This window comes from Diceros bicornis, chromosome 29 (assembly GCF_020826845.1).
Source record: "Diceros bicornis minor isolate mBicDic1 chromosome 29, mDicBic1.mat.cur, whole genome shotgun sequence".
In the NCBI taxonomy this organism is placed as follows: domain Eukaryota; kingdom Metazoa; phylum Chordata; class Mammalia; order Perissodactyla; family Rhinocerotidae; genus Diceros; species Diceros bicornis.
In genome coordinates this window covers 40631475-40658205 of record NC_080768.1, presented here as the reverse complement: position 1 = coordinate 40658205, position 26731 = coordinate 40631475, and the positions used below count along the sequence as shown (strand labels likewise).

General features: G+C 46.4%; 1 protein-coding gene across 1 annotated transcript in view; it reads left to right on the top strand.

Moving 5' to 3' along the window:
* Nucleotides 1-10307: 10307 nt before the first annotated feature.
* SH2D4A (SH2 domain containing 4A) overlaps nucleotides 10308-26731 on the top strand; it is a 72228-nt gene continuing 55804 nt past the window's right edge. Inside the window, exons 1-2 of the mRNA XM_058525348.1 lie at nucleotides 10308-10792; nucleotides 15594-15979. Coding sequence (XP_058381331.1) covers nucleotides 15799-15979 — 181 coding nt within the window. The 5' untranslated portion in view covers nucleotides 10308-10792; nucleotides 15594-15798. The remainder of the gene's footprint in view (nucleotides 10793-15593; nucleotides 15980-26731) is intronic.

The window sequence follows — 26731 nt, the reverse complement described above, 5'->3', positions numbered from 1 at the left end:
GAGGCTTTGTTTGTTTGTTTAGCCTGAACCTCATACATAAAATAAAGAATATGTGACTTGCTCAGGTACCTGCTATCTTAATACCGAAGTCACTTCCTGGTTTAAATCAGGTACTGCAAGCTGAGAGCATTAATGTGGCTTCCAGAGATGCCTAACTTATCCCCACAAAATGGCTTACATACTGGGAAATTCTGACTCATAAAAAGGCACAACAGAAAGAAGTACTCAACATCCTGCTCCTATTTGGCACTCAATTATTTGTCAAATTATACCCTTAGGCTTAATGGAAAACAAAATCTATAAAAAACGTACATTGAGTACACTTATAGTTACAAGTTGAGGTTTGTTTGATGTGGAATGATCACCTCTTTTCTGAAAAACAACCCAAGTTATCATATATCAGACCATAGTCTCATAGTCAGAATACCAGCTAAGCAAGGTAAATCAAAGTTAATAATAAATAGGGGGAAACATAGTTTGGGGAATGTAAGGTTCAGTGCGGCAAGATCTGGTTTGGGGCCATTCCTCGTTAGTGTCTCTGCTAGTTAATGTTAAACATGGCAGAAATGAAATTAATGAGAAATTATGAAGTAATGAGGGGTCATTCATAGCATTGAAAAGTAAAGGAAATATCAAATAAATTAATTAGAAACATTGAAAATCACAAAAAAGTCAGACAGGAAGTCCTCAAATGTATAGTTTCAAGTAAATGAAACTGGAGACAACATAACCTCAGGGGATGGAGAGGGAGGGAGGATGTTTGTGCAAAGATCATTAGATTGATCTAGTCTTAATGATCCCTAAGTTAGCACTGGCAAGTCACTGCCCCTCTTGGAAGGAAGGAAGGAAGAGAGGGAGGGAGAAAGAGAGAAAGAAAGAAGGAAAGATCCTTGTAGGAAGTACCACAGTGGTTTACTCTAATTTTATGAGTTGTCCAGACACTCCACGTCAGACATCTGCAGAAACAAGCCATCCCGGGACACAGGGGAATAAATTCTTACACAACTCTGAGCTTTCCTGAGCATACTGTTCATATTGTGGAGAGTTCTGTATTGGACTGTGTGGTAGACTATTACACTAATGGTTCCCAGTGAGTCACATCTCCCAGTACCCATGCCATCATGTGGTCCCTCCTACATTGACTCTGGGCTTGGCCACGTGGCTTGCATCAGCCAACAGGACATCACACATGTGCTGCGACACATGGGGACTTGTCCTCTTGGAATGCTGCCACTGCCATGTGAAGAAATCAGTCTAGACTCCTTGAGAGTGAAAGGCCATGAGCAGGGAGAGGCCCAGCTGTTCCAGCCTGTCCCAGCTGACCCACATGAGTGAGCCTAGCAAAGACCAGCAGAATAACCATCCAGCTGACCCACAGACCCATGAGAAATATTAAAGTGTTATTGTTTAAAGTCACTAAGTTTGGGATGTTTGTTATGCAGCAAAAGATAACTGACACAAGCTGGAAAGTTCCAACCACAGGACTAAAAATTTCTAATTAAGAAAATGTTCCTAAAATCCTAGAGCCTTAAAATCCCAGTATGTATTTAGCTTCACTGACAACACCAACTGCCTCTGTGATTGCCCCACGAATTTCCACCATTCCCTTACCAAGAAGCTATAGGAAGAAGGAGGGAATGTAAAATAAATTTTATGATAACCATTGGAGTTTGCCACACACAGGATGCAGATGCCTCCAAATTGATATAAACATCTTCTTCTGAATGCTCATAGCTTTGTTTCTGTGGCCTTTGTAGTATTTATACTTTCTACCCTTTTATTAAAATTATTATAATTGATTTTATTCATGACTTTTCCCTCTTTTAGATATTATGCTCACTGCCATCAGGGACTATTTCTTTTCATTATCCACCCCCCCACCCCCAGCAATAACAGGCATTCACTACGTGATTGACAAACAAGCAGAAGCACTCATTCATTTCCCTTTCACTTGAGCAATGGGAACTACACACCTATACATTGTAAACATGTTATTTGAGCAGGAAGAGAAGAGCCACATGTGGCTTCTCTTTGTTAGCTCAAATGTCCTAGAAGCAGCTCTCTGAATTCTGTCTATATTTTTTGCCCTACCAACAACATTTTCATCACAAAAACATATAACTCTTAGGAAATACTATGAGGAGTTTAATAAAACAGAATTCCATTCCAACTACAGTATCGAAGTTGGATCAAGATGAAAATTCAAAAAACGAATATCCTCTCACGAGCATTTTCAGACCACACTGAGAGGTCCATTGAAAGAATGCTCCGTTCTTTACCTTGATGTATGTACACAGAAATCCATTTTTGTGCAGTCTGTCCTTCATTGGGCATGAGGGGGATATAAAATAAATAAAATTCATGAGTCCATCTGAAGGAATTCATAATCTAGTTGGAGAACCAAGAACAATAAAACTGTTGAATAATAATTCAAGATGGTACATTACTAAAATGGCAAGACCAATCATGTAAATAATAATCCTTCTGGGTCAGAGTTCTAGAAATGCTATGTATTTCAAAACAATAGTTACTCAAACATGTGTCACTCACATGCTAGGGATAAAAGATTTATCTCATTGCATATAATGAATGATAATTTGAAAAATAATAAAACTTCAAAAGAAAATAAAAATAGAGGCATGTGATTCTGTGGCAGGACAATAATATAATCCCCATGAGATTATCCCCTCCTTTCATACAGAACAGCATCTCATCTCAGAATATTCAAGTTACTTGAGCCATTCCTGGGTAAAGATAATTCCACAATACATATTGATAATTTCTTAGGCTACAAAGCTACTTAACCTTAATTTCCAAAGATGAGCTTACCCAGACTATTCAGGGAAGCACTGATCTCCCTGGGCAAGCCTGGATTTAGATTCATGCATTTCCTCAACAAATATGTATTAAGTACCTACTTGATATCACACACTGGGCGAGGCTCTGGGGATACAAATACAATGCCACAAAGTTCCAGCCTTCCTATGAGGGCAGGGGAAACAACAGAGTGCCAGAGGCAGGAGGGTAGAGAGGAAAGGGCCTTGGCCTGGATGTTAGAGTGCTGAGTCCCAGCCCTGGCCCCCCCACTACCCAAGCTACTGTGTAAACAAGGCAAATCATCGACTTGGCCTGTAACTGTGTCCTCATTTGTCAATTGAGATCAGAAGGCCTATCTCACCAAACATGTTGTGAGGACTGAATGAAATAATAGCTTGAAAGTGCTCTGAAATGTTAATCTGTACAGAGTTATGGTATCATCATCATTTATGGCACACGCAGAGGACTAGAAACTATTTCTATCTTATCGTTAAGTGTCACTTCTTTATTGACATATGTTACTTCTTTGGAGTCTAACTAGGAAATATTTTTTTAAAAAACCACAATATTTTAGTCTTTTTTTCCTGGATATTTAATTAGCCTTTTTTTTTTTTCAGCCACTTTAGGAGGGCTGCTCACCCTGTAGCAAAACTAACAATAAAATTCATGCTTTTAAGTCCAGCATTGAGCAGAAATTCCCTTTCTTCCACTAAAGACTCTCAAAATCATTTCTGGATGCCAGGTGCTTTCTTTCTTCCTCTCTGGGTGAACCAGAAAGGAATGTGGGTTTGAGGCTCCACGGAAAGCACCAAAGGAAAGTTAAGCTCACTTAAGAAATCAACTGAGTTTGTCTTCATTTTTAAAAACTGCCTCCATTCTCTTTACTCTTCAGGTGTTGATTCCTCTGTCTCTTCTCGTTTTTCCCTTCCTTTTCCTTGTGCTTCCTCCTTTGGTCAGAACCTTAGGAAACACTCGGAATTGATTGGTTGTTCCACCAATACCTGTTTATTATACATAAGAGGGTCAGAGCCTCAGCTTTGTTTTCTCCAGAAGGGGCTCGACAGCTTAACGTGGTGCCTGCAGATGTTCTTCTGTGAGCCAGTGCTGCGAGTTGAGTCTGGAGTGGAGTCCTGGACACCACACGGCTGCTTCCATCTAGGGCAGCCCCAAAGGTGGCTCCTGTCTGCCTCTTTCTTCAAGAGACAGACAGAGATGCTTTACGTTAGGAGAGAAACACAGGTGATGGTTCTCTTCACTCTTACTGCTGAATTCAGTAAGGTAAATGAGCTAGCTAATTTAGCGCAGTACAATAACTGTGTAAAGATCATGTGTCAGAAACTCTGTTTTAATTCTGGATATGCCACTAACTAGCTCTGTGATGGTTAACCTTGCTTCCCCCCATTTTTTTGGCTGCAAAATGAGGTCCAGATATTGACGCAAATAATCCATGACCAATCTACAAATCAAAATTGGAGTGAGTTTATTATGAGCCATATCTGAGGACTAGCCTGGGGCCTTCCTTCCCCAAGGAATGAAAGGCACCAAAGAAGTGGGGTGTACAGAGTGGTTATATACCATCAAAGAGCATGTATCACGTATGACTGCAATGTCCCTTTTACAATAGTCATGAGATTGCCCTGTCAGATCAGTGATTGGTGGACACGGCAGGTAGCAGCTTTGCTGTCTTGAGTTGGATGGTCACAGGATGAGTGCAGCAATCAAATCTTAGCCTAAGGAGAAATGCTTATCCTTAAGGAAATGCCAATGTGGGGGAAGTTACACCCTTACCTTAAGGGCATTTGTTCTTGTCTTTGGGACATGGTAAAAGCAGATACACAATGCATGTTCAACGGCCATGTCAGGCCCTTTTGGAAAAACAAGGTCAGGCCAAATTAGTTTTACACCAAATGGCTTCCTCATATACTCCAATATGTCCTATTGCTTGCCATTTATTTATCACAGATAATATCCAGATTCCTTCTAGCCCTAAACATTGTATGATTTATTGTCCTTTAATGAGATCATGTAAAGATACAGTGTTCATTCCCAGTGAGGATTGGCAAGTGTGGCTATGTAAATTCTATATGGATATAAACTCCTTTCTCCAAAGGGAGCCCGCCCTCTTTCATATTTCTCTATTTGTATAGCATGATCTGTCATTTATTGGCCATAACCTTCCAGTATACTGCCCTACAAATTTCCTTGTCATTAAAATACTAACATGTTGGGCCGGCCCCGTGGCTTAGCGGTTAAGTGCTTGCGCTCCGCTGCTGGCGGCCCGGGTTCGGATCCCGGGCGCGCACCGATGCACCGCTTCTCCGGCCATGCTGAGGCTGAGTCCCACATACAGCAACTAGAAGGATGTGCAACTATGACGTACAACTATCCACTGGGGCTTTGGGGGAAAAATGAATAAATAAATAAAATTATAAAAAAAAAAAAAATACTAACATGCCAATAAAAACCAACTCCCTGTCTCCAATTTAAACATTGGCACTCACCATTGAGGCCATCAGCTGGCTCTTATTTAAACATACACTTAGAGGAAGAGGCAGTGTCTTTACTTTACCCAAGGGTAGAATGAACTTTAAATTCCAGTTAGAGGAGAGTCTTTAGGCAAACAGACTGAGGAAAATGGTCCAGTGGGGAGGGCAGGAGAGCAAGAGTTCTAGGGGGCATAACTAATCTACCTCCAGGAAAGACAAAGAAGTGACTGAGAACACCTGAAGCCATGGGGTGTGCGTGGGGAGTCTTTGGGCCAGAGAAGGAGGTGCTTTCCTCAACTAAAAGGCCAGAGGGAACATCTGGGTTTCATAACCAGGAAGCAGTGAAAGGAAGGAAAGAAATATTAGAAATGTTGGGCACCACAATGAGCCAGACACTGTCATCTCCTGCACTGCATTTAATTCCCACCCTATTAAATGATAGGCTGGGTTTGGTGGAACATCCATCCCCAGACAAGGTTGTGGGACTTACTTCAAGACCAGAACCAGGAAGATGAACATCTAGCTTCACGTTTATTTTAATAAGCCTGGGCCTGCCATTACTACTCCTTGAAAGTCTCCCATAACCCATTAACTTCGTTTCCCTATATTTTAGTGGTTCTCGACCTTGGCCACACATTAGGATCTCCTGGAATGCTTTGAAAAAATGTTGATGTCTATGCTCCATCTCATTCCAATCAAATAAGAACCCCTTGGTCAAGGGGAAAAAGGGACAAACATTAAATCTCCCTAGGTTATTTTAATATGTGCTTCAGAATTACTTCTGTGCTCACTAGCAGTAAACCCTTATAAAACCAAAATGGATTTGTGTACTTTTTACAAAGATAGCACATAAGAGAGAAGTTAGGAAATCAAAACCTGATTCTGAATCTGGTCCAAGGAAGAGATGAGACTTTGGTTTTATTAGCATTGGGAGCCCTGCTGAAAGCTGCCTGGGAAGATCCGAGGAATGCCAGAATACTAGCAAGGGCTTGACCGTAAAGCTCTGGTTACCACAGCCTCTTCACAGACGTCCCACACCACTTGGGGCAGGGGATGTCCAATTCCACCCACAAGCCTCAAGTCAACAGTTCCTTTGGGCCACAGGCTGCTTCCCGCTGCATTACAGAAACACAGGAAAGGAGGAATGTCTTATCAGCAACCCAGAGCACGGATTTTGAGGAAACAATTCCATAAAGGTAATTCAGGGGAAAACATCAAAAATTATAGTCTAATTAATTCAAAGATTCATGTAAAGACCAATAATTTATCTTGATATTTATGAAGATGAAAAAATGAAAGCCCACATAGAGTCATAAAGGCATGAAAATAGTTCAAAATCAAATCTAACTGTTGGCAGAAAACCAAAACGTAATAGATCTTCAATACATTTTTCTATGATTAATAACTTGACAGAAATTTATTTTGAGATTTGATCAATTTTTAGTAAAGCTGAAATGTTTTAGTCCTTTTCTTTCACATCTACTTCATTCACTATGGAACAAACGTAGAACTTCTTTAAGAATTAAAAAAGTGGTTGGGGTTTCTGATGCTGACTATAAAATATGACAGGAAAAATATTATTGGTGTTTATCCTATTTTCTTTTATAAAGAAAAAGTCTGAAGGTAACTTTCATTTTCTGGAGAATTTAAACACAAATTGACCTTTACTTATGAAAAGTGAAAAGTGGCTTGTTAGACTTTCTGGTAGCAATCAGCTGCTGTGTACATAGCTCCCGGGGGTGCCTTACACTCTGTGATCTCTGCCTGGTGCACCTCCAGTTGTGCAGTGCCATGGCTGCACATGACAGCCCTGGGCAGCACCGTTCTTAAGCAACATTCTAAAAGGAATATCAGCGAACATGTCCCTTAAAATGTAGTCTATTTGTTTTGTGGTGTCCATTACTACAAATAAACGACAAATTTAAAAAATTAGTTAATTTACTAATTTACTATTATTACTGTTAGATATTAATAGTAAATAGCTAGTTAGCTTTTCTCTTGGAACACTGGCCCTGGATGGGCATCAGGGCAGCCCTGAACACATGTTCTGGTGACACCTATTGTACATGTCTCTGACTTGCCAGCGGTAGATGCCCAGCTCCCGTCCCCTGCCAAGGCCTGGTTGCCCAGACCTGACCTTCCATTTGGAGTGTTGCTAGCATATGAAAGCAGCAATCTTCTCCACAATGCATCCTGGATCATGGAGTGGAGAAATGCTTTCTTCTGAAAGCACTGGCCCAAAAGGAGGGAAAGTAATTGAGGGCCTCATAAGTAAGTAACGGAGGCAACTGGTGTTTTTTAGAGCAATATAAAACGTTCTAATTGTCTACTTTTGAAATTAAGGAAAAATATATACTTTTTCTTCCCCAGATTATGCCAACTGAAAGAGGAAATACTGGGAGACAGGAGAGAGGGAACAAAAAAGAAAGGTGGAAGAGGAGAGGAGAGACAAAGTGAAGAGGATGGAGAAAGAACCACAGAAAGAGGAGGAGGAGGAGAGAGAGATTTACATATCCAGGAAAGAGGCACACGACAAGACGACGGACAGGAGACAAGGAGAGAAAAGGGAAGAGATACTGGGCCCCAAGCTGAGGGAATGATTGCACTACTTGGGTACAGGCTGTGTTCATTTGGGCTGTTAACATCCATTCAGCTAACGTGCTCCGCACATGACTAGTCTTGCTGTCAAGACGTTTACAATCGCAAAGAGGCAGAAAATATACACACAGCTACTATACAAGGCAGTGCTGCATAGAAGACGGCAGCAGGGGCCCTGGCTGTCTGCTCTTTGTCACCCGCCCCCCCCGCCCCCCTCTGTCACCACACAGCCTGGCACCTAGCGGGTGTTCATTAGATGGTTCTTGGATGTGTTAAGTGCTAACCTGTGATACAAGTGCTCTGAACATGGAAGAGGCCAGGACTGTTTCCAGCTGGGGGGAGGATAGGCAGGAAAAGGTTCCTAAAGACTGATGCTTGAAGACTAGGTGGGATTTTCATAAGCCAAGTTGTGGGTCAAGACATTTTAGACAGAGGCCAGTGTGGAGCCCCAGAGCCTGTGTAGGTTTAGGGCCTGGAAAATGCCAGATTATCTGAACAGAGGATTGTATTAGGAAGATGATAAAGCTGAGGGAGATTAGTGTTAGATTGTCCTGGTCCTTGAAAGTTGGCAAGAGGTTTAGTCTTACCTTGGACAAAAAGGAGGGGTGAGCATCAAAGATCTTTTAGCAAGTAAATGAAGGATCAGAGTTAACGTTTAAAAAGATGAATTTGACAACTGCATTCAGAAACGTCTGACCTGGAGAGCCTGGAGCAGAGTTGCTGAAAGCACAATCTATAACCCCTCTTGGATCCAATCATTTGGAGTGCTTGTTCAAAAGGAAGATATTCTACTGCTTTGCTCTGAGGTGAGACCCCGGATCCATGTTTAAATAAGCTATCCAATACATGAAATTTCCTGCATATGAAAGCTAGCTAAAACTGGCTTAGAAACAAGACCAGTGTGGAGGTATATCAGTTATCTACAACTGTGTAACAAATTTCCCCAAACAGTGGCTTAATATAACACAAATTTACTCACTTCCAGTTGTGGGTCAGGAATTTGAGAGTGGCTCAGCCAGGTGGCCTCATGAATTTGCAATGATGCTGTAGACCAACGCTGCACCCCTGAGTGGGGCTGGAGGGTCCACTTCCAAGTTCATTCTGTGGCTGTTGGCAGGAGTGCTCAGTTCTGTCCTCGGGGCCTCTCCATAGGGTTGCTCATGACAGAGCCGTTGGCTTCCCTCAGAGGGAATGATCCAAGAGAGGGAGATACACACCTAAGACAAGCTACAAGATCCTTTATAACCTAATCTCAGAAGTGACATAGTAGGAGATGGGGATCATTGAGGCTAACTTGGGAGTCCAGGTACCACAGGAGGCAAAATTCATAGCCTGGGTGTGAGGTGGTAACTTGAAACTACAGTATGTTTTGTGAAATATTATGAGGTAATGTGTTTGAACACTTACCACATCCAGGAGCTGTTCTAAGCACTTTACATGTATTATCTCACTTAACCCCCAGAACAACTTAATCAGGTAGGCACTGCTGTTATCCAGAGGGGGAAACTGAAGGATAGAGAGCTTAGTAGCAAAGTGGGATCGCTGTTATAAAGAAGGACTTGTTAGGACATAGAGATAGGTTGAGTGTGGAGGAAGGTAAGTGGCTGTTACCAGTGTCCTGTGGAATTTTTACTGGCTGATGAAGGACCCTTTATAGTTCTTCAACTGTTCAATCCATCAAGTTTTAGGATTCATTTTGAGCTGGCCACAGCAGCTAACCAGGGGCGAACGACACTCCAGCCAAAAGCACCCCACATGCCATTTATTTAAAAAGCAGTGGGAACCAAAGCTAAGCCAGAAATCCTCCCCTGATAGGATCTCTAGGGTGGTTCCCAAATAGTTAGGTCTCTCAAGGACTGATCTCTGCTCCAAGGCTCTTTCTAACTTTGAGTTTCTTCTGCAGTCTGGAGAGGCTAGGAATGAGAAAGTTTCATTTCCCAACAGAGCAAGTCAGCTCCTGAATTTATCAGGGAGGCTGTAGAGAAGGACAATGAACGCTCACTGTTTATTACTCCTCTCCCCAACACCAGTCTGTGGTTCACTAAAGCAGGCCGTTTTTCTCTACACATTCTGAATGTTCCCCCTCAATGGAAAACGCCCTGCAACCTGTCTACTCCGCTACTGCTGGACTTCCCTCCAGGATTTCCTTTTCCTGTCTTCAGTCAGCTCCTCCCTTCATGCACCCCTCGACCTGTTCCTGCTACAATTCACAAGATTCCTTTACCTTCTTGCCTTTTTCCAGACTTCTTTCATTTTTCTCTCCCTGTCTCTTGTTTTCAGTCTCCATCATTCCAGCCTTTCTCCTCCTTGATCCTGTCCTACAAAGCCACACCTGTACTGACAAGTGCCCCCGAGTTTGAGTTGACTTAATGTCAACAAAAGAAAAAAAAAAGTAAGCTCCAGAGACGCAGGAGCACAACCTGAGAGCTGAGCCGACTTGACCTGCGGGACTCGGTGTAACTGAGACCTGCCCGCCGCCGCAGGCTCCACCTCGCTCGAAACCCCGGCTTCGGAGCGGGAAGGGGCCGGCCGCCGATGTTGATAAGTGACGCAGGACCCGAGATGGCGCGACAGGCCGTCACAGATGCAACTGGGGCCGGTGGCCTTGCCGTCCGGAGCACCGCGTCTGCGGCCTGGCGGGCGACGGGCCCGGGAGCGCCTCCGGCGCGGGCGGGGCCGCGACCCAGTCAGTCCCCGGCACGTGGGCGCGGTGGGGCGGCGCGGGCGGGCGGGGGCTGGGGACGCGTTTGCCCACAGCCCGGCCGAGTGTTTGTGCAGCCGGCCTGGGCCGCCCGCGGGCGCCTCTGCCTTCCCCTCCCCGGCCGCTCCCGGCGGCCCAGCCGGACGTGCGGGGCTCGGCGCCCTGCTAGGCGGGCCGGCGCCGCGCACAGGTAGGTGCCGGGCGGGGACGGGAGGCCGGACGGCGGAGGCGGGGCAGCCCGCGTGTGGGGGGTGTTCTGGGGGGAGAGGCGCGGGGCGGGAAGCCCGGGCGCGGCCGGCACGCACCCCCCACGGCCCCTCCGGCCGCGGGCTCAGGTGTGGGGCTGGGCGGGCGGGCGGCCGGCGTCGGGTGTCGGGTGTCCGGAGCCGGCGCGGGGGAGAGGCGGCGCCGAGGGCCGGGGCTGAGCTCGCGGGGCGGGGGCGGCGGGGGCGGGCGCGGGGCCCTGGGAGGCGCGCCGCGTCCCGGAGGGGGTGTGCCGCGCGCCACGCGGGGCGCCGGGGGCGCGGGGCGGCCGCGGGAGGGTCTGGGCCGGAGTTCCGGCGCCGGGAGGAGCGCGGCCCGCCGTCCCGCGGAGCGCCGGGGAGCTCCTCGCCGCGACCGTGCAGGCGAGTCCCCGCGCCGGTCCGGGGGCGCCGGTCCGGGGGCGCCGGGGCAGGGCCTGCGGCGGGCGGGCGCCGCTGGAGTCAGGGCGCGCCGGGCTCGGCCCTCAGCCCAGGGGCGCCGAAGGCGGTGGGCGCGGAGGCGCAGGGACGAGTCCCCCTCGCAGGTTTTCTCGGGGTCGTCCTTCCCTCCCCGAGGGTCCGAGGGAAGAAGCCAGCGTGGCGCCTCTCTCTTTCTAAACTTAGAGTCTCCTCACCTCCTAAAAGACTTATTTGATTGCCTGTTTACTGGCAATAACGACTTGGATACAATTATTTTTTTAAAGTGAATAAGTGGAAAGCATATGTGGGCAGAGTTGGCATGACTAGAATTTTCTGGATAAATCTGTGGGTACAGTAATTTCCAATTTTTGAGGAATGGTGTACATTTACAAAACTTACCAAGTGTGGTGTCACCTCTAGTAATTCCTTTTTATCCTCAAAAATAGCCCCTTTGCAGAGAGATTAATAAGGTAAAGTCGAATAAGGTAACAAAGTCTGAAAACGGAGCTGGGCTGTTTTAAAAGAATTAGAATTCAAACTATATTCTTAACATTAAAGTTATACTGTCCGTATTACAGTATTTTAATGATTTAGGCTGTATTTCAGGCTTTTTTTTTTAGGTCTCAGAGTCATTAAAAACACAATTATTCTTTCATAGAACAGGGCAGTGGAAATTGTGAGAGTCAGGCCAAATCTATAGGTATCTTGGAAAACAACTGATCCTATGATCCTTTAGAGATTTATTTTTGGAATAACCAGCAGATGTAGGCTTGTTGCTTGTCATTTCTCTCTTTTAAGAAAAGTGCTGTACAAGAAGAAAACCAAGTTAGCCAAGCTTCTCTTTTTTTACTGGATCTTGAAAAACTGGAAGTTTGCTGCACTCAATATGTTACACAGGGCCAAGTCATTGAGTTTGAATCAGCAATGATTGTCCTGCCTGGAGTGAAAGTGGGAAGAATCCTGCTTAGTTAATTTCCTTATGTCCATTTCCTTGATGCTGGCTCCACTTGTCTTTGTAACTTCTGGTTGGATTTTATGGTATAGTCCTCAAATTACAAAGATTCACAGTTCAGGCCCTCCTTCACAGATGAGGAAACTGAGTCCAGAGAAGTGACAGCGTGAAGTTACACAGCTCATGAGAGACAGAACTAGGAGCCCAGGCTGGGGTCCCTGCTGGCTGTCCTGGGAGTGCCCTGGGCTGTGTTTGAGTTTCTGTCTGAAAGCATACGGAGGAAAGAGTTCATTCACACCAGTGGGAATCAGCAGCCTTAGAGTGGCATGCGTATTATTCAGCATCCTGACCACAAGATGGTTGTTAGCTGGGTCCCCAAGTAATCTCTGAGGACACAGGAAAGCCAGTGTCTTTTAAGATCCTCTAGTTAACTTTGACGCTGAAAATCCGTGTTTGCCACAAAGGGCAAAACAAAACAGAATTAAACCCGTGGAGGAGCTTGAGCATCTCCTCACAGGGGCTGTGGAGCTCTTCCCATTGTGAGAGGCTGGGCCGTTGGTGCTGTCCCGGGGGGTCGTGTGTGAGGGGCAGCTGGGGAGATGAGTGCCCAGTGAATCCAGTGGGCAGACAGCGTCCACACCTGGGCCAGCAGGACAGTAAGTTCCCTGCTGTCCTTCCTGAGGTGGGGCCTTTTCAATTTTGGCCTCCCCTAAGCTTATCTGCAATCCCCGGGATGAGGCTTCTACCCCTGGGAGGCTCTCCGTCGGTTCAGCATGTCTGTCGCTGCAAGAATTTGCTGGTTTTCATTCCGAAATTTCACATATGGTACCTCATCCTGATGGTGTTCTGATTCTGGGCTCACAAAGAAACTCCACTGTCCTGGTGGAGTACACTAGAGCCAACTTAGAGCCAGACTGCCCAGCTCTGCCACTTGCCGTCATCTTCATCTGTAAAATGGGGTGATGGGGACTGAACTTGAAGGATTATTGTGAAGGTTAAATGAGTGACTGCACGTCAAGTGCTAGGGTAGTGGCAGCACAGTCACGTCACTCTTGTATCGAGAGTACTCTGGGTGGGGTGAGGGGAGGAATGAGCTTTGGCACTGGCAGGGTTTTGGTTTTTAGGCTCTACCCACAGGGTCACTGTTGCTAGGATTCACCCCATTCAAAATGGGGTGAGAGTGGAAGCCTCAAGCTTCAGTGGGCTGCTGCTTTTCTACCATGTTTATTTCTCTGAAAGTGAACTGCTGGAGTCAAGGAATGTGCCGACATAAGGACATTTACTGGAATGTCGAGGAGCTATTCACTTGGGTTTCTTACCACTTCATCTCAGAGCTTTGGAGTCAAGTGTGCCAAGGAACTCGGTTTTTCCTGTGGTTCCTGTCATCGGCAGATAAGAGCTCAGCCTCTTGAAACCTCTCTTTGGTGTGGATTTAGTTGGCCTCACTGCTGGAGATGCTATTAGAACCCAAAAGTCAAGAAAGCGTTACAGGACATCAGTTCTGTGGCTGTTATAGCCTTTGAGAGTCACCTCAAAGCAAAATACAAAGCTCTCAAGGGAGCCTGGGATGGGTATGCCTGACTGAGTTAGAGTCAGACACTGCTTTTAATTCTTTTTTAATTTTCTCTTAATGTTGGGTTCCATTTGCGTTCCAGCAGTTGAATGCTGCAGATTATAGGATGCAGTCAGCAAGAATAATAGTAGCCTCAGTAAAGGTCCCTGCTACACAATGAACACTTAGTGAATCTGACCACTGTGGGCTGCCCCCGCTGTTGAGCATGCTTGTCTCAAAAGACTGGTGTGAGTCAAGAAACAGCTTGGTGAGGAAGAGGAAGAGGGGGAGCTGAAGGAGACTCTAAGCGGGAGTGGGGAGCGTCGTAACCTGGCTGTGTGAGTGAGAAGGTGAAAGAACGCGGAGGACCGTGGTATCGCTGACGGGTCTGAAGGTTAAGAGCATTTGAACTTAGTGGGGAGAAGCAAGATAGCTGAGAGGGCATGGCTAGATGGTGAGATTATTGAGGCATTGTAAGCACCAAATTATTAATCAATTTCTTAGAACAAAGGTGATTCTGAAAAGTCGCTTTTGGGTAAGCTTTTGTGTATCCTATTTATTAAAGCAAATTAAAAGTCTTTTTTTTCCAGAATGGAAATGTAGACATAATTTCCTTCTTATTACAAAAGTATGAGGGTTTTCTGTTTTTTAAAAAAATCAACCAATAGAAATGTATAAAGTAGAAACCTCAGTAGAATTGCCACGCCACTCTTCCAGCAGAACCACTGTGAAACCACTTGTGCATGCATGAGTCGGTGGTTTCTTTTTCAAGGAGCCCTCTAGTAAACTCTTTCATAAAGCAAGGATCCTTTGTGAGGAACCTAGTCACCTCTTCATTCCTCCAGTTTATCTGGTCTGTAAATTTATTTCATTTTTTTGTGAGGAAGATCAGCCCTAAGCTAACAAATGCCAATCCTCCTCTTTTTTTTTTTTGCCGAGGAAGACTGGCCCTGGGCTAACATCCGTGCCCGTCTTCCTCCACTTTATATGGGACGCCACCACAGCATGGCTTGACAAGCAGTGCATCGGTGCATGCCCGGGATCCGAACCGGTGAACCCCGGGCCGCCGCAGTGGAGTGCACGCACTTAACCACTTGCGCCACCGGGCCGGCCCCAGTCTGGTTTGTAAATTTAGATTTCATTAAATTAGGTTATCTGGAAGAGGTGCACCTAAAACCTGGTGACCTTCTAGAACGTATATGAATGTTCTCTCTTGCACCTGCAGTGTTTTCATGGTTCTGGTAGGTCGTTTGGAAATTGCGTTGTCCTTTTGTGAAGATGAAAGTACATAATTTTGTTTATTTAGTGCTACTTTTAAGGGGAAATGGGAAAATTGCATTGTGGTCTAATTTTTATTTCTTTTTTTTTTTTCCCTGAGCATCGCTCTGGTTTGGTTTGGTTTGGAGTAATTCTGAAATCTCAAAAATGGTATTTTCTTTTGAAATAAGTTGTTTGGAGGGAGCCTTTTCATTTCTTCCTGTGGCTTTTTTTTTCTTTAATTCTTTTCTCAGCCGTACACTTGGTTTGTTAGACCCTGAGGTAATAATATGTTTGTTTAGTTGGGAGAAGACCAAACCTCTGTTAATTTTTTTGTCTCCCTGAGATTGACCTGTAAAAAGTTAGGGTTTGTTTTGCTTTTTGATAAAGTATCTTTGGAAATTATGGGGTGGAGGTTACACAAACTCTTAACAAAGCATGCCTCAGCTTTTCTTCTCTTTTCCTGAAATGAAAGGCGATACTGTATTTCCTCCAAGCTTATAAACCTGTCCTTGCCCAGCGTCTACACATGTAATACTGCCTGCTCTTTGGCTGTTGCTCTTTGCAGGTTCATGAACGACATTTTGAACTGGATGTTTGGTGCCAGGAACCAAGAGCCAGTTTGCTGAATTGCTGTCCCTGTCATTCTGGATTGCTGAGAGTCTCCAGGAAGGTCTGTGGGTGCGTCCCAGGGCCCGCCCAGGTGGAGGCACAGCTGGAAGCCATTTTTGAGAACTTTTGCCACAGGTGTAAAAGGCGCCAGCCCTGCAAAGATGCTGAAACAGATACTGTCGGAGATGTACATAGATCCTGATCTGCTGGCAGAGCTCAGCGAAGAACAGAAACAGATCCTGTTCTTCAAGATGCGGGAGGAACAGATCCGCCGATGGAAAGAAAGAGAAGCAGCAATGGAAAAAAAGGAGTCCTTGCCAGTGAAATCCAGACCAAAGAAAGGTAAACTTAGCTGTGTCTCTGCTGTGAAGGTGTTAGTGGAACGGCTGCTGGCTTGTAACATTTCACACTAGCCAGAATCAAGCCAGATGTGAGTTCCAGTGTGGTAGCTGGACCTTAAACGTTGTTGAGATTCTAATAGTGCAGTTTACCAACTTGCAGTCTACACGCACAGCCATTACCATGGAGTTGTGTAGCCGTGAGCAGATCTCGTACTTGAAACCAGACTGACCTTAAGCTGAAGTGAGAAGTCACCTGTGAAGTTGGATTTCAGAGTATTAAGGAAGGTTTCCACCCCCTTATCGTCCCAGGTGCCTAGTATTGTGCTACAAGCATTTAAAGTCCTTGTATCAGCATCTTGATAACAATTGTGTTTGTATTTCCTTAGACTTTAAGAGACTTTTCTTTGAGTTAGCTTTTTTAGGGAAACTCCCTCTTAAGATGCAAATACTGCTGTAAGGAAAAGGTCATAATACTAATTTTTTAGTGTGAGTTAATTTTTCAGATGTACTTCTTCCTGATCCAAGGAATCCTTTGGATTCCTAATCCCAAGGAGTAGCTTGAGAGGGGCTTTTGAGACCATGGGAGAGGAATTCTTTGTACATCAAGATTTAAAGCATATGCACACACATGGAGAAGCACACATTAACCACCCCTGTCTTCCCCCCACGCACAGGTTCTGTCATAGATGAATACCTGAGTTGTTTAAAAAAAGAAAAAAAAACAGTTTTCAAGGTCACTTACAGAGGCATTCAAGACCAATTTCTCCTTGTTTTTCGTTAAGCCAGGAAAAATAAAATTTGATAAAACCATTCAGGGTTTTAAAGATTAAGAAAATGAATCTCACTTGCAGGCTGGTGGATACACAGTCTCAAAAGGGAAGTCAGAGGGCCTTCCCAGTGGCGTAGTGGGTTAAGTTCGCCCTCTCTGCTTCGTGGCTTAGCATTCACAGGTTTGGATCCTGGGCGTGGACCTACGCACTGCTCCTCAAGCGGTGCTGTGGCGGCATCGCATATACATAATAGAGGAAGATGGGCATGAATGTTAGCTTAGGGCTAATCTTCCTCAGCAAAAAGAGAAGGATTGACAATGAATGTTAGCTCAGAGCCAGTCTTCCTCTAAAAGAAAAAGAAAAGGGGAGTCAGTTTAGTGATCTTTACCTTATGCTGCCTTTTATTAAAACCTTTTTCCAATTAAGCCTTTATAATGATGTCAATAAATATGAATATCTCCTTTATTATTATTATTATTATTATCAATAGCAGCTATTTATTAAATACCTGTTTTGTCAGACTCTATGCAAAGCACTTTTATATACATCATCTCCGTAAAACTTCCATCAAATTGGTATTAATTGTCCTATTTTACAGATGAAGAAACTTAGAATCAGAGAAGTTAAGTAATATATGCAAGGTCACACCACCAGTAGGTGCCCAGATCCATTGGATTTCACAGTATTCTGCACTATCCCATATAGAATTTTTCCTTCAACAAATAACATGTCCAAACTGACACAGGACCCTTTTATCTTTCTGAACTGGTTAATGCATCTCCTTGCGTTCTTTAGTCAGAGTTTATCAGATATAATGGTCCTCTTTGGGCCCCATGTTCATTGTGACATAACATACTGATGTGGTGGGTGACTTTGGGGACTGGTGAGAGCTGAGGGGTTCTTGCCCCTAGAGTCAATGGCCCAGACTCTTTGTAAGACTTTTTGCTTCTTGTTTGCTGAATTGGTCTCTTTGTCATGACTTAAGACAGTAATTTCTGTTTCTTTGCTTAAATTCTTCCTTTGCAGAGTTTTGAATCTAGTTCTCAGAAAACCTATATTACTTTATTAATTAAATGATCATGAAAAAAGTATGTAAATATACACAGTGAAAGTTCTATCAGTGTTTCATGTCAGAACTTTATTACTCCCTTAAATTTAACACTTGGAAAAACATATTTTGCACTAACGTAGTTCCTCTTCTAACTACAGAAAAGGAAAAGGTTTGAGATTCTTTACCTATTTCCCCTAAAAAGACAGCGCTAATCTGTCTTTCACCTAGTTCTGTCTTTGATGATAAAGCCACAGAGAGTACAAAGCAGCGTCATCATGGCTGGTGCTCCCCAGAGGTGTGTCTGGACTGCAGACCTACTAAGCTCCTGGCTACTGTTTGTTGAGACCTCACTGTGTGTTTCTGCTCCTTTCAGGTCTGTGCCCTGCCTCTTCAACTCCTGCCGCCCCTGTCCCCACCACCCCGACCCCCACCCCTACCCGTACCCAGCTTGTACCAGGCTTACTCAAGGGCCGCTTTTTCTTAGCAGTTCTTAGCCAGGCTGCGGCTTTGGAGATTGTCCTTTTCGTGGCTCATTAAATATGTCTGTGCTCATCCCCCATTCCTTTACACCATTCCAGCTCATCACTTAGCAGTTCTTTTGTTGTCGTCTGGTCACCTTTTTCTCTCTACAGTCCACTGTGGTGAGTTTTCAGAGCATCACTAAAATGTTTGTATCTCGTGTATCCCAGGAACCTGTCTACCTTTTAGTAATCTTAAGGCTGAAGTAGGAGGGGCTGAAAAACAATCAGAAGTATGGATTTAACTCAGTAATAGATCAGATAATCATGTCAAAATGTAGCGGGAAAATGTGATTCTCAGAGGGTCAGGGAATTTGGGACGTCCTCTGCCTGCTGGGGTACCTGTAACTAGAGCTCTGGCACTGCGTTGTCCGCGTGGCAGCCACCAGCTCCATGTGGCTGCCGAGCGCGTGAACTGAGGCTGGCCTGCACTGAGGTGTGCTAGAAGTGTAAATTACCCGATTTCAAGGACTCAGTAGAAAGAAAATCATGTAAAATACCACGTTAATAATTTTATATTCATTATATATTAACATGATAATTTGGATAACTTGGGTAAAATAAAATATATTAAAATTAATTTCATCTGCTTCTTTTGATGTTTTATGGGGCTACTAGAACATGTATAAAACAGATGGCACTCACATTTGGACAGCGCTGCTGTAGACAAAAAAGTAGCACCAGCCAGCGTTTATTGAGCTGATGGTGTATCAGACCCTGAGTTCAGGGCTTAAGTATGTTATCTCATTAAGTAATCACAGCCAATCCTGAAGCTGGATTGCTGTTCCCGTTTTGCAGATGAGGAAAGTGAGGCTGAGGGACGTTAACTGACTTGCCCAGGGCAACAGCTAGGAAGTGATGGAGCTGGACTAGACCCTGAGCCCGACTCTCCCACAGCTGGAGCGGTGGACAAATACGCTACCTGTCGGGCTTACGTGGAGCGTGATAACAGTTGCTGTTGTGTGCAGCTGCCTTGCATACATCTAAAACGTATGCTTCCTTCCAGGCTCTGCCGTGGAGCCTTTATTCTGTATGATTTTTTCCGGTAACACAAACAGAGCAGGCCTTCACTAGTAGAGGGTTGCCCAGCTCTTGTTTCACTGGGTTTCTCTCAAGCCGATGGAAACCTCATGCACCAAGTTGGGATCTGGTTGCTCTGGGAGGTGCGGGAGGGGCTCCACAGGTGCCCTTGAAACAGACTTAGACTCGCAAAACCTCATTTGCGGGATTCTCATTGTTAACCAAGTGGGCAGGTTCCTTTATGCAAAGCCTTCCCTTTCATGAAATGATGGTAAAGCAGTTGGTTTGTGCCGCGGTGTCTCCTGCTCCCCTCTCTTCACCCTCGGCCCACTGTGGTGCCTCCGTTGCTGGATTCAGTTCTCGTCTCAGTGAGTTCCTCAGCTGGGTCTCACTCTGTTGAGTTGCCTCCCAGAGTCTCTCTTTTTCTTGGGGTCGTGGGTCTCTTGCTCTCTCCTTGATTGTTTCTTTTTCACGTCTGCCTGAACCCTGAATATCCGTGTCCCCCGGGGCATGCCTCACTCTGCATTGGTGGTTTGTGACCTTGAGATGGGGTTGAGGGGCTCGTGGACTCCTTTGAAAATGCACTGAAAGCTTGGACCTAGGAAAATGCACACAGACGACATTTTGTGTGTAGTTTCACAATGTTCACTGACTCCCAGGTTCATAGATCCTAGGCTGAGGTTAAGGTCTCTGTGTCATCTCCCTGGAGCACCCCTTCTGCCTTTTAGGGTTAAACACCACCTGTGTGCCAGTGACTCTCAAACCCATATTGCCGAGCCAGATCTCTCACATGAGAGTCAGTCTCAGTGTCACTTACCTAATGAGCATCTCTGCTCAGAAGACCCATAAGCCCTGCAAACCGAGTTCATCAGCATCCCCCAATTCTCCCCACCACCCCAGGCCTGATCCTGCCCCTCATTCTCTATCCTGGTCGGTGGCACTGCTCCCTCCCTGTCACCAAAGCCAGAAAACCTGGGAGCCACTCTCGCTACTCCCTGACCTCAACCCTGCAGATTTTACTTCGTCTGCTCCGTTCCATGGAGCTTCCCCTCACCAAGGTACTGGTCTATTAGTATGTGCCAACCATAATAAGCATTGTATTGATGTTATTTCATTTAATCCTCACAAGAATCCAGTGAGGTAAACGTTGTCCCCTTATTCTTACAAATAAGGAAACAAACTTAGAGAAAATAATTTGTATGAGTCACTGGTGGAGTCAGGATTTGAACTCGGTCTATTCCAAACCACTGGTCCTGGCCCCATCTCCTGCCTTAGCATCTGTGTCCCTAACTCAGAGCTTGGTAATTAACTGGGCTTGGTTTCTTCGTGGCGAGTACGCATATGTGAGTAACAGCTGAGCTCCTCTTCCCTTTCGCCTTCTTGAGCCCACGGATTCAGCGGGTCCGCTCTCCTAACTCGAGTTCTCACTTATCTAGACCCCCACGTGCTTCCTCAGACCTTAGCGCCTGCTGCGCGGGTTCTCCAATGTCCTTTCTGTCCTTTCGTCTCTAAAATAAGCGTGAAGATTTACTGAAGTTTTACAAGACGGCTGTCAGTGTTAGTAACTATAGGATTATTACCCAGGTTAACAAATCGAGCAAACAATGGAAAAAGCAACAAAGTAATTTCAGGAAGTCCCGATAGGACTGGTCTTTATTAAAATGCACATGGGGCTGAATCCTGCTTCTCCTGGCCCGTCCTGCTCTGTAGCCGGGAAGGAACACGATGGCAACCCTACACCCAGCTCGCCCAGCAGAGCCCTGCTCTGTGTTCGTTGTCCCGACATCCCTCTGGGTGAGTTCCCTTTGCACTCTTGAAAGTTTCAGTTTGGACAATGCATCATGAGGCTGCCCTAGATGCAGGCTCTGCAGCCACGCAGACTGGTTTTGAATTCTGGTTCCAGTTTCACTAGCTCTGTGATCTTAGGCAAGTTACCCTCTCCGAGCCTCAATTTCCTCATCGTCATCAAATAGGGTTAGTAATAGCCTTGGGTGATACACTAAATATTTAACGGCAAACATGGCACGGGCATCAGTCAGAAGGGACATGGCCAGGGGCTGGCCCCCGTGGCATAGAGGTTGAGTTTGGGGCGCTCTGCTTTGGCTGCCCGGGTTCACAGGTTTAGATCCCAGGCACGGACCTACACCACTCATCAAGTGACACTGTGGCAGTGACCCCCATACAAAATAGAAGAAGATTGGCACAGATGTTAGCTCAGGGCTAGTCTTCCCCAAGCAAAAAAAGAGGAAGATTGGCAACACACGTTAGCTCAGGGTAAATCTTCAGCAAAAAAAAAAAAAAGGGACATGGGCGTAGCACTCCAGCCCTGGATGCCCCGCTGGCCAGGCTCCATCTTTAAGTTTCTGGAGCCGGGAGGAGGGTATCCTAGAGCAGAGGCCAGGGTGGGGGAAGATACTTGGGGTGTTGGGAGTTTAGGGAAATATTTCCATGTTTTAACAACCTGTATTGGTAGGTGCCCTGTGTCCGTCAGCCCTGATGATTCCCCTACTGTATTTACCACGTAACTTTGTTAGGAGGCCCCTGGTTTTGATGCTCTTCTGGCTGCTCACTGGGTCTGTGGTCTTCTCTTTGTGGGATGGAGTATATGATTCATCTCTTGCCCTCACCTGTCTCTGTGATTGTCCTTCTGAGTTAGATGCAGTCGGCTGGAGACCAGGTGCTGACTCTGAAGGCAGGCTGAGCCCCAGGAGAGCCTGGGAGTTGCACTGACCTGGCCCTGAGGAAATGATCCACACTGACTCCTCCAGTGGCTCCCTCCTGCTCCCTGCTGGGCCTGCCCACTGCAGGGGAGAAATCAGACACAGTGACGATATGAGAGCGTCTTGCTCTGATATAAGACTGGAATGAGCCTGGCCGTTTCCTTGCCAAGGACGTGTGTCACCCATTTTTATGAGATATTTTACAACACTGCCAAGTGAAGGTTTCATAAGGGGAGTGAGGTGTGAATATGAGTCTCTGCCAGTGGTTCTGTGTGGTGTGGACCGAGCAGGACTGACCCACTGTTCTAGAAAAGGTGGTTTTAGAAGTTCTTAAGAATCCCGAAGATAGCAAACATGAAGAGCACTGTAGTACATAACCATCATTCAAGGACTGGAGAAGAAAGTTATAATCAAATGGAAGTGCTATAAAAAGGTCCCTCTCTCACAGTCCTCTGATTAAAGAGAGCATATAATTTCCAGGTGAAGTAGACAGAAAATCCAGAATGCATGCGTTGCATTAAATTACCAGGTGTGGTGCCTGCCCCCTTAGGATCCCTCAGGTTTATACCTTTATCTTAAGGATGTACATTAGGGGTGGAAGTAGGGTTCTGTGCATGTCGGTTTTCATCTCTTGCCAGGCTGGAGCTTCTCTCCTGTCCTTGGCAGCACTTTCTTCTTTACTGATTCTCTGCACATCGCGCTATCCATCGTTCCCCTGGCCTAGTCCTTGGCAGCCTTACTCTCTCCCCTTCCAACAACACAAGTGTAAGACCTGTCCATGTTTCCCTTGTTTCAAGACACTTCTCGACCGGTTCTGCTCCTGGGCTGCTCTTCCCTCTCGCAGGCCTGTCTGCGGGGCCTGGGACCCAGCGGCTGCTCCGTCAGGGTCTGCTGAACCAGTGGCTGGCTCCTCGTCTCCCTCGTCACTGAGAAACTTCTCAGAGCCCTCCTTGACAGCCTCCACCAGTTCTTACCATCCTTTCTGTTCTGATTTTGTAGGCTGTCGCCTGCCTGTCACCCTAAAATTACTCTCTCCGAGGTCAGAGATGCTGCCGATCTTTTTCCGTCCCCATCATCCCCTCCCCCCACCCCCCATCTCAGCAGCATGGAGCACCATCGTGCCCCTTTTCCTCTCGTGGCTTCGTGGCAGTGCGTCCTCCCCAGTCTCCTTCATTATTTAGTTATTAGGAATCAGAATTCTCTCTTTTTTTTTTCCTTTCGAATCAGGACTTTTTTCCTTCCCTTTTCTTCTGCATCCTTAATGAAGCCCAGGCTTTTCCAAAGTTCTCTTCTAGGCTTCGTCCTCTTTGTGAATTCATCTGTGCAGAGGCTTCAACGATGACATCTCTGACGTAATCCCGAATTCACATCGTCAATCTCAACCTCACTTCTGAACTCCAATTCCGTGTTTCAGATATCTACTAAACCTTTCCATGTGGATTTCTAGTAAAATTAAAAATAATTGATTCTACATTTCCAAAATAGCTCAATATCTTACTCTTCAAGCAAATTTATTCTCTTGATGTCACTGTTTCCGCTTGTCCCCCACTCTCCTCTCTGTCAGTAAGTGTCAGAATGTTGGCATCATCTTTGAGTCCTTCCTTGACTCGGGGCCTGAACCTGAGTGTCCTGTGTAACCTGGCCTTTCCCTCATTCGGGTCCTGGTTATTTCACTCCTGGTCTTTTCACCCTCGTCTTCCCCAATTCTCTCCCTGGACGCTCACTGAACACCCACCTCATACGACCCTGACCCGCCCTGCTTGCTGACACGCCACAGCGCTTCCTGAGCACGTCTCTGATCCCACACCGCCTGCACAGACACGGTCACGGGCTCTTGGTGGGTTGCTCGATCAAGAACACAGAACTGATACTTTTTGAGCACTTATCACGTGACAAGCCTGTGAGGTCAGACTCACTACCTCTATTTTATCAGAGGGAACTCAGGCTCAGAGAGAGAAAGTGGCGTGTACATGGTCACATGAAGAGTTGGTAGAAAACTGGGATTTTAATGCCCCTCTCGGGCTGTATGCAGTACATGCAGGGCCTGCGTTTGCCTTTAGCCAGGGGGCTGGGACTGTCCATGTGGCCGGCCCCCTGCCCCCTGCGTCCTCCGCCCACGGCCGTGACTGAGACCCTGACTCCCGCACCCCCCGGGATCCCCTCCTCTGGTCTTGGGTCGTGCTGATCTATGTGTCCGGCACCGAGCCCACCCACACTCTAATTCCATACCCGTCCTCTAGAACTCAGTGCAGGGGACTGCTCCTCTTACTTCTCTGTCCTTCCAAAGCAGTCTTTCCATCCTCTGAATCCTCACTGGACTTACAATCTGTTGTGGTTATAATATATGTCCCCCTGGCCCTCCAAACTGGTTAGTGCCTCTTGTTGAGCCTTCCCATAGCACGCTTTAACACCCCCCCAAGTGGTAGTACTTTGATAATTAATTGCTCAGTGTCTGCCTCCTCCAGCTGGAATGTAAGTTCCCTGAGGGCAGAGATGGTCTGTCTGGTTCATGAGTGTTTACACAGGTCTCCCTCAGTACCTGGCACATAGTAGATATGCAATAAAATTCATTACCTGAGGGACCTAATGCCTTGCTCTTTCTCTCACGGGCTCTAGGTGACTTGCAGGAGAATAGCCCCATCCGTTTTATCCCTGTGTCCCCTGCAGCTTCGGGCTCTGCACCGTGCTCAGAGTTAGAAACTCAATAAGTTTTTGTGGAATGAACTAAACAGAGGCCTTGATAGTCTTCCCTAATCTTAGTGTGAAGCTGAGGGTATCAGAGCTAATGCTCATTTTACTAGAATGACTTACGCACACCCCCCGGCCCCCCGGCCTAAGGTATTAGGGAGTTAGTTGTATGCAACCACTTGAAGCCCCTCCAGTCTCTTTGCCTTCAGGCCCCATTTAAGAGCTCCTGAAGGGGCTGGCCCCATGGGCTAGTGGTTAAGTTGTGTGTTCCACTTTGGCGGCCTGGGTTCAGTTCCTGGGTGCGGACCAACACCACTCATCAGCCATGCTGTGGTGGCGTCCCACATGCAAAATAGAGGAAGATTGGCACAGATGTTAGCTCAGGGCTAATCTTCCTCAGCAAAAAAAAAAAAAAAAAGAGGAAGATTGGCCTCAGATGTTAGCTCAGGGCGAATGTTCCTCAGCAAAAAAAAAAAAAAAAAGAGCTCCTGAAGGTGAGAAGCAGTCAGAACCGAGATCATTGGCAGTGCCGCTCTCTCAAGAGTCCGTTTTTTGGCATCTGGCTAAATCTAACATTTTGCATCATAATTCTCTTTCTTCTTGCCCAAAGCCACTATTTCTTTTTCTTCACCATACTCTCACCACCCCGTCCTTTTGAAATTTCTAGACTCTGCTCCTCTCCTTTGGCTCTCTTCTCTACTTTTAGTTTCTAAGCACCCTCCTCTGTTCACAGGCAGTTCTGGGATTTCGCCTCCTCCACCCAAGAGCAGCGCCCTCTCCCCTGAGTTACCGCTGCCAGCCTGCAGCCTGCGGGTCTCTGGAGACGGCGTTTGGGGAAGCGTCTGTCGTGCTGCACTGAACAGAGTGCTGGAACCTCTGGGCTCTTCCTCTGTGCCTCCCCGGCTCTCTGCCACTCTCCTTTCAGGCGTCTCCCTCTGCTGTCAAAAATATTAGTAGAGAGTCACACAGGTGAAGGTTGAGCGATGGATGTGGTAAAAGGTATTGTTAGTTGCCCCGAGAGAGTGTGATAGACGGAGCTGGATGGGGTATGACAACTTTCTAGAGTTACTGAACCATTGGCGTTTCCTCACATGGAGCCGGAGGTGCCAGGCCATCCCCACTGGGGCGCGCTGGGCTTGATCTTCCCTCATGCCTGGCGCTGCTTTCACTGCTTCTCCACTTGTGAAACTGTGAGGTCGGCTTCCTTCCGGGTGATACATCTGACTTCTTTTATAGTGAAGACGATGATTCTGTCTTCTCCCCCAGCCCGGGATCTCTGTTTAGAACCTTATTATACTGCAGGAAGTCTCCATTGCACTGAGAAGAGTGGAAGGTGCCAAAATAACAAGTCTGGCTTTGAGGAGCTTGCTTTTTTAATGTTTCCTGAGGCAACAGTAGGACGTAGGTCAACAATACATTGGACAGAAGACGCTTTAATGGAAACCTTCCCCTATTTAATGTGAGACGACAAGACACGATCCCAGTGTGGATTTCTAACCTGTAAGCACGGCCGAGCTGTGTTCCAGTTAGGTGGCCTGTTTCACATACTCAACACCACTGGCTAGTTTGGGTCCTCAGGGCCCAGGGAGCTTGACTGGAGCCAACTGGGGACCATAATGGCCCTGGGTATGTCTGCTCTGGGGCCTTTAGATTTAGGGTCTGCACCTCTTGGCCTCTCCTGTGTATGTGCCACCTTCTCCAGGTGTCAGGGGGCATGACCTGTGTGGTCGCGTCTCACGAGTACAGAACTAGGATGTAATACAACCCTGGCAACCAGTTGTAAACAACAGTTATTTGAGTAGCTTCACCAAGTATCGCACTGACAGTCACAGGCTGGTGTGAAGCTCTGAGCAGCCACATCAGTAAACAGTAGGAGAGTGATGATAGCAGGGAGCCTCTCAGGGACTCCTGTGACATGGCAGGCACTGAGAAAGGACCTGGCCACCTCGGCAGCCTGCTCCCCCAGCAGTCCTACGCAGCAGATGT